The following is a 7,632-nucleotide window of genomic DNA, read 5'->3' on the forward strand; positions in this document are numbered from 1 at the left end:
CTCCGTTGAGACGAATTCTCGAGCGTGCTCAGTTCAAGTTAGATATGGACGGCAAGGTTATCCAGGCTGGTAAATTCGACAACAAATCCACTAACGAGGAACGAGACGCCCTTTTGCGTACCTTGCTCGAAACTGCGGAGAACGCAGACCAAATTAATGACCAGGACGAGATGGATGATGATGATCTTAACGAAATCATGGCCCGTTCCGAAGCAGAATTTGCCCTTTTCCAAAAGATTGATGCGGAGCGGATTAAAAACAGCGAGTACGGCCCTGGACACAAGTACCCTCGTCTCCTTGCAGAGGAAGAATTGCCCGACATCTACCTCACCGAAGAGAACCCTGTAGCCCCTGCAGTCGAGGAGGTGGCCGGCCGTGGTGCTCGAGAACGCAAGAACATTAAATATGACGACGGCTTGACTGAAGAACAATGGTTAACAGCTGTTGATGGCGATGAAGAAACGCTTGAAGAGACAATTGCCAAGAACGACGCCAGAATGGAACGGCTTCGTGCGAACCGCGAGAAGCGTCAGAGGAAAGCGCAAGGGCTTGACTCTTCCCCAGAGCCTTCCAGAGAGACATCCGTCACCCCACAGCAAAAGAAACGCCGTAAGGGACCCGTACCAAAACGCAAGGCTGATGAAGCCATCGATGACGCTCCCTCCAAGCGCAAGAAAGGCCGAGTTAGCAAGGCTGCGGACTCTCTTACCAATTCTGAACGTGCTACATTACAGAAAACCCTTAGCAATGTCTACCAGGCTCTCATGGACCTTGAGGAGGATGTTCCCGCCGACTCAGAAGATAGTGACGATGAGCCTATGACACGTTCTGTTATCGAACCGTTCATGAAGCCCCCGCCGAAATCGCAGTATCCAGACTATTATATGATCATCCAGACCCCGATGGCTATGGACATCATCAAAAAGAAGATCAACCGCGAGGAGTATCGAAACCTCAAGGACTTCCGCGAGGATATTCGCTTACTCTGCACCAATGCCCGGACATACAATGAAGACGGAAGTATCCTCTTCCAGGATGCCAACAATATTGAGGTGAGTTTATAATCAATTCCTTTACCATGTCACTTTTATTCTTGGGTCTAACGTGTTGTTTCCTTCAGGCTACTTGCGACGCTGAACTAAAGAAGGAGACTGAACAACACCCTGAGCTTGCTGACTTGGATGACGTCGGTTCATCCGTGGGCGACGAATAGTTCTTTGTGGTTTCAAGTATTGGCATACCCCTTGTATAATGTATCTACTTCGGCCTCTGGGCGTCTCTATAGTTTTTATGTAGAGTAATATTATAAAGTAAAATTTTTTTAACTTACAACATTTTGAATAGACGTAGAATAAACAAATACTTCACATGGATTCCTCCTATGCCTGGTAGATATGAACATGGGTGCTTTGTCAGAATTGCAGCCTAGTGGATTCGCGTGAAATTAATGACATGGGAAGACGCACCCTCTTATCTTATTCTACATCAGCAATGCTGAACCACCTACTTCCACAATACGCCTCGATTTCCCGTCAACACTAAACCAGGGACAATTAACTAGATCCTTCATCGACGTGCGGCTTGGAAGGTCAGCTTTTAATATTTTTCAAATCATCAATCATAAGACGAGAGTTTTCCTTCCACAGAGGCTCTGGTATGGCCTTGGGCCTGTACTTCAACATAATGTCACGAATCTTGTCCCAGTCATCGTCTAGAGCTGGGTTAAAGGCCGCTACATGAATCATTGATGGGTTGTTGGTCTACCACGTAAAGATATTATTTAGAATGTAGCTGCCTGACCCTTCAACATATTTCCTGTCTATATAGGGCGGCCATGCAATGCAAGAGGATAAGAAATCAAAAAGGACAGGCTCTAACCATTTCTAAGCGAATAATCTTCACACATACCTTGTCACTCGTCGATGAACGGATATGATGATTACGAGTTCCACTAGGTCCAGAGGAGGAAGCATGTAAAGTGGTAAAGCATTGGTCCGATCTGCTGGGTTCAATAAAGTGTTGCTTCCATTCCACTAAAGCAATTCAATTGATTGGCTTCACCATGCTCGCGAAGGCTAGGGAGGGCCAAAGCAAGATTTCCAAAATGAAGGGTTGTCAGATATTATGACTTTAGTCCACCTGCGATGGTTTGATATTGGGGGAGAGAGAGAAGAGAAACCAACACCCCATACATGATATCCAAACTATGCAAATATGTAAGACGTCTCTATTTGATGGATGAAACTCTTGACATGGAAATCAAGGATATCAATGGCGTTTTAAGTGACCAGAAAAGCGAAACCACATGCTCCACCATCAGGGCGTCATGGGTAATATTCGGGGCCTTAACTTGAAACTGATCTAGTAGGTGTGCGATGTGGTGGTGGTACCCAGGACGCTCGTTTAGTTGATCTCGTAGCCAGACCAGTAAGCCGGTTTTATTCTGGTTGGTGGCGGCACCCGCTGTAAGCATTCTAAGTGCTACATAGCGCCTATTCAATACAATTAATATCGTGACTGACCGGATGGGATGTCTTGTGAAAGAAGATACTTATACAAATCCTGTGGACTCATCCTTTGTAACCCAAATAGCTATAAAGGATCAATATCTTGGTTTATCAAGTATTCCGCACGTCGAGTTCCAGCTACTTTGAAAGACATCGCCAAGTTTGACGGGATGGTAGCCACCTGGTATATATAGACAAATGTTTTCGGCGTTTTCATTGGGAACAAAGTGAAATTTCTGAATTGGTTCCATTGTTGCGGAAGAACTCAGGCAAGTCAACAATGATTGCTGCAAATAAAGATTCCCTTGGATATGTCTAATAATGAACTGGACCCAAGATAAATTGGCCAATATGTCGTGCACCAGTCTTAGGTATTATCAGGTATTCCATTCTTAAGATAGCACCCCATCCTCGTCCCAATCAATAGCCACTGCCACTTTCGGGATCACCGCGCCAGGAAGACATTGATGAATATATGAATACTCAGGCTATTCAGGTTCCGGGTTAGTTGTACCTGTTGTCATACACTAATATTATCTAAGCAACGTACGCTTATCTTATCATACCGCGTCTAATACCACGTGACTTACAATTAAGGTTATGCCGTCAACCTTGAATTCTTCGAGTTTCCGTTCAGGTTCTTTCATATTCATCCATCTTGCCTGCGCGTCTGATTCCAACTGTGGTTACCAGTGTTAGTCTAGCTATAGCGCCGCTAGGACTCTCTATTAGTATAGGCCGAAAGGATGAACAACGGTGAAACAGGCAGCAACGATTTCTACCGCGCAAGTACCCGCTCAGCGTTTTCATGGGTATATATATATAAAATGGCAGTTCCCGCCTTTTAGGACCAAATAACTATAGTCCTTCCATATGCCTTGCCCCGATACCCTAGAGCCTTCTCGCAAACGACAGAAATCGGAGGACCATATCGACGGAAACTCGCGTCAATTAAAAAGGCTGAAGACCAGCAGCCACCCACCTCCGGAATTTTGGGACAATCTGTCGAAGATTTGGTTAACAAAAGACGCTTTACAGGAGCTGGACCGGCGCAACCACTCCTTAAACGTAGAAGAATTGCAACAACATTCTCGGCCACAACATTCTCATCGGCCACTAACTCGACGTCTCCAGAATACACTAAAACGCCGTTGCCAGACACCGATTCCCGACCCGTTAAACGGCTGTAAACCCAAGGTTGTAAGGGAGATAAAGAGGCTCTCTAGACGGGGTGGACCTGACCTTTCGGACCTTAGAGATGTATGTTATTATACTATTATAGTGATGCAATGCCCATACTAACATCTTGTCGCAGTATCCATATCCACATATCCCCTTTTATCAATCAATGAGTACAAAAAGCTCTCAGGGCAGGAAGCGCCCTGCGGAACCTCCATCAGAGAGCCAAGTCAAGACCACCACAAAGACTTCAACGGCCTACAACCGGAACTTTCAACAGCACCTGACTCAACATGGAGTGTATATGAAGGGTTATATGTACCCTGATGGTCGAATGCCGGTAAAACCAAACAACTGGGAACATATAAATGAGGTCCTGGCCCGGTCAAGGCGGTCTCTATCTCCCTCACAATTTTCTGAAACAGACTTTCAGGAATTTGAACAAGCAGACACAAATGCTGGTGAAGAAAGACCAGTAACAACTTCAGTCATTCCAACCATTGAGGGTAAAATTAAGTATCGCAATTGCCTTGGAGAGGATTACTTATTTTCAAACCTTGCCCCCTTAACGGATGGTTCTTTAGCAAGTGCAAAACCAGATCGCTTCTATGGTGCTCGCCCTGAGCAACTTAACTCTCAGATTCTTCAGGAACTTGGGGGCCATCTTATCCCATCAACAACAGGTCACCGTCCAGTAGCCCCAAATTTCTTCCTTGAAGCAAAAGGGCCAGACGGGTCCCTTAATGTTGTCACGCGGCAAGCTTGTTATAATGGTGCCCTGGGAGCTCGAGGAATCCATAGCCTTCAGTCATACAAGCAAGCAGAGCCTATCTATGATAATAATGCCTATACGATAACAACAACCTATCATGGTGGCACACTCAAGCTTTATACAACACATATCACTGCCCCTCAGAAAAGTGACGGACGTCCCGAATATATTATGACTCAACTAAATGCCTGGAGCATGGTTGGGAACATAGAGGGCTTCCGCCAGGGCGCATCTGCGTATCGAAATGCTCGAGATTGGGCGAAGGAACAGAGGGATCAGCATATAAACGCTGCAAATGAGAGATTCCAGCAAGCCCAATCCGAACTTCCCTCCGCATCCGAACATGAGACCACCTCCGGGCTAACTGTGGACGGTTCTGATACATCAGCCATGTCTGATGAAGCTGAGTTCCACGATGCTGCGTGGAGCTTTGCACAGCCGAATGACAGCGTCGACGCACCCGAGGCTTCGAGCAGGCCAACTAAAAGAACAAGAACTCAGATTGCTGGCAGCAAAGGTCTCGCGAATTAGGAGTGCTGGTCAGTGGCTGTGGTCGACTTTCTTAGGTCTTTGATGTGCATAGCCTAATAGCACCAAATAGTTTTGAATTCATATTTATATCTTCAGCCTAGACATGGTTAACTTACCTTGTTCAGTGCCCGGGAGGAATGCGACTGGGATGGCCTTTAATCGATGGGTCCTAGTGGAAGAAGACGAAGCTGAAAAGATGTGAGAAATGCCCCTGTATTGATTCTGTCTACTGACCGTTCTACATCTTGACAGTCAGCTTCGGTCTGATCCTTGATCCTCTTCCTCCAAATCCGTTTCTTAACTTCTTCTACCACTCAACCTGATACCTGTTTAGTTCTTCCCCAGACCTTTACACCCTGCTCACTTCTCGGTATAAATAATAATCATATTCTTCATCTTTTGCTCCTTTTTTTTCTCCTTTTTTTTAAACTCTTTGTCTCTCTCGCTTACTCAGCAGCCACATGCATCCAGCCAATCACAGATCGCTTATTCATGTGCTTATTTTTAGGTCCCAAAAAGGCGGCGAAAAAGAAACATCGGAAAAAAAAGAGCGATAAAAAGGGCGGTAAACTCGACCTTTTCTTTTACACCAACAGGCGAAAGACAGACACGAAATACAGGAAGACAAGACAAGAAGAAAAGATAGAGAAGAGACAAGATGGAATCTCTGCTGCAGCAGTCCCGCGCGGTCTGCCCGTTCCTGAAGAAGACTGCCCCGTCGACCCTGCGTGCGCTCTCCACCACCACCAAGCCTAGCTCCAGCGTTGTCGGGGGTACCATCACCAACCTCCAGGTCGTAGCCAGGCGCTGTCCCGTCATGGGCAAGGCTCTCGCTGTCCAGAGCTCTCGTATTGCCCTAAGGAGCGGCGAGGCGAGGGCCTTTGGCACCTGTCCTCGCTCCGCCGGTGCGGCTGGCCTGGTCAGGGAGAACCTGCGTCGAGGGTCTGGCAAGGCGGTCTGTCCAGAGTTGAGGAAGGGATTGCATACCACTTCTTCTCAGGCAGCTGTCGTTGACCCGCAGGCTGGTGGAAAAGTCAGAGGTATGTTTTCATAACCAGGAAAGTAAAAAGGATATGATGGCTAACTAAGCTGTTGCAGGAGTCCCCATTCCTCCACAAGCCACCGTCAAGCAGCTGAACCGTGCGAAAGAGACCTTTGCTGGCCCCAAGCCGGCCATCCCATCCACCACTGCCAAATTTGACTATGGGGCTTTTTATAGAGGCGAGCTGGATAAGAAGCTCAAGGACAAGTCCTACCGCTACTTCAACAACATCAACCGCCTGGCCAAGGAGTTCCCCCGGGCTCACATGGCCTCCCCTGAGGACAGAGTCACCGTCTGGTGTGCCAACGACTATCTCGGTATGGGCCGTAACCCGCATGTGCTGAAGAGCATGCACGATACTCTCGACAAGTACGGTGCCGGCGCGGGAGGCACACGTAACATCTCCGGTCATAACCAACATGCCGTTGCACTGGAGAAGACGGTAGCAGACCTCCATCGAAAGGAGGCTGCCCTGGTCTTTAGTTCTTGCTATGTTGCTAATGACGCTACCCTGGCCACTCTCGGCAGCAAGCTTCCTGACTGTGTGATTCTCTCTGATAGCCTCAACCATGCTTCCATGATCCAGGGTATCCGCCATTCCGGTGCTAAAAAGTACGTCTTCAAGCATAACGACCTTGAAGACCTGGAGATGAAACTTGCTGCTCTACCCCCCGGAATCCCCAAGATCATCGCCTTTGAGTCCGTCTACAGCATGTGCGGCTCCGTTGCACCCATTGAAGCTATATGCGACCTTGCTGAGAAGTACGGTGCCATCACCTTCCTCGATGAAGTCCATGCCGTAGGCATGTACGGTCCTCATGGCGCCGGCGTGGCGGAACATCTTGATTACGACACCTACGCTGATCCTGCGGCAGACGTCAGGGGCACTGTCATGGACCGTATCGACATCATTACTGGCACTCTCGGCAAGGCCTATGGCTGCGTTGGAGGCTACATCGCCGGATCCGCAGACCTTGTCGACACCGTTCGTTCCCTAGCTCCAGGATTCATCTTCACCACCTCCTTACCCCCCGCAACCATGGCTGGCGCCACCACTTCCATCAATTACCAATCCTCCTATACCCGTGATCGCACCGTGCAGCAGCTCCACACTAGAGCAGTCAAGTCTGCTCTGGATGCAAACGACATCCCCGTCATCCCGAACCCGTCACACATCATCCCCATCCTCGTCGGAGACGCAGAAGTCGCCAAGAAGGCTTCAGACATGCTCCTCGAAGACTACGGCATTTACGTACAGGCAATCAACTACCCTACCGTCCCACGCGGCGAGGAACGTCTCCGCGTTACACCCACGCCCGGCCACACAAAGGAGTACCGCGACCATCTTGTCCAGGCTCTCAAGGGCGTCTGGGAACGCCTCGGCATCCGCAAGACAAGCGACTGGAAAGCAATCGGTGGCTTCCTGGGCGTGGCTCAGCGCATGAAGAGAAGAACATTCCCCTTTGAAGGATGACAGCTTGCCTCGCTGCCGGTGAGAGCTGAGAGTGCCATCGACGCGAGTTGAGCTGAGCAGTCATAGACAGCAGATCATCGCAGTGCTGTGATGTGCAGCTGAGCAAAGGCCACTCGAGCTGACATGC

At 48.6% G+C, this 7,632-nt stretch overlaps 4 protein-coding genes across 4 annotated transcripts; 3 read left to right on the forward strand and 1 right to left on the reverse strand.

The window, feature by feature from the left end:
- Positions 1 to 44: 44 nt before the first annotated feature.
- MCYG_06925 (conserved hypothetical protein) lies at positions 45 to 1,213 on the forward strand (the record flags this gene model as incomplete). Its single annotated transcript, XM_002844915.1, has 2 exons — positions 45 to 1,052; positions 1,121 to 1,213. The coding sequence occupies 2 exons, from the start codon at positions 45 to 47 to the stop codon at positions 1,211 to 1,213; spliced, it is 1,101 nt and encodes a 366-aa protein (XP_002844961.1).
- Positions 1,214 to 1,589: 376 nt separating this feature from the next.
- Positions 1,590 to 2,194, reverse strand: MCYG_06926 (uncharacterized protein; the record flags this gene model as incomplete). Its single annotated transcript, XM_002844916.1, has 3 exons — positions 1,590 to 1,760; positions 1,909 to 2,002; positions 2,130 to 2,194. 3 exons carry the CDS (start codon positions 2,192 to 2,194, stop codon positions 1,590 to 1,592), a joined length of 330 nt encoding a protein of 109 aa, XP_002844962.1.
- A 1,186-nt stretch (positions 2,195 to 3,380) lies between these two features.
- On the forward strand, positions 3,381 to 4,989 carry MCYG_06927 (conserved hypothetical protein; the record flags this gene model as incomplete). The annotated part of the gene is made up of 2 exons (XM_002844917.1): positions 3,381 to 3,767; positions 3,823 to 4,989. 2 exons carry the CDS (start codon positions 3,381 to 3,383, stop codon positions 4,987 to 4,989), a joined length of 1,554 nt encoding a protein of 517 aa, XP_002844963.1.
- Positions 4,990 to 5,647: 658 nt separating this feature from the next.
- On the forward strand, positions 5,648 to 7,505 carry MCYG_06928 (5-aminolevulinate synthase; the record flags this gene model as incomplete). The annotated part of the gene is made up of 2 exons (XM_002844918.1): positions 5,648 to 6,029; positions 6,088 to 7,505. 2 exons carry the CDS (start codon positions 5,648 to 5,650, stop codon positions 7,503 to 7,505), a joined length of 1,800 nt encoding a protein of 599 aa, XP_002844964.1.
- Positions 7,506 to 7,632: the final 127 nt, after the last annotated feature.

The sequence above is a fragment of the Microsporum canis genome, genomic scaffold, assembly GCF_000151145.1.
Source record: "Microsporum canis CBS 113480 supercont1.6 genomic scaffold, whole genome shotgun sequence".
NCBI classification, from domain to species: Eukaryota; Fungi; Ascomycota; class Eurotiomycetes; order Onygenales; family Arthrodermataceae; genus Microsporum; species Microsporum canis.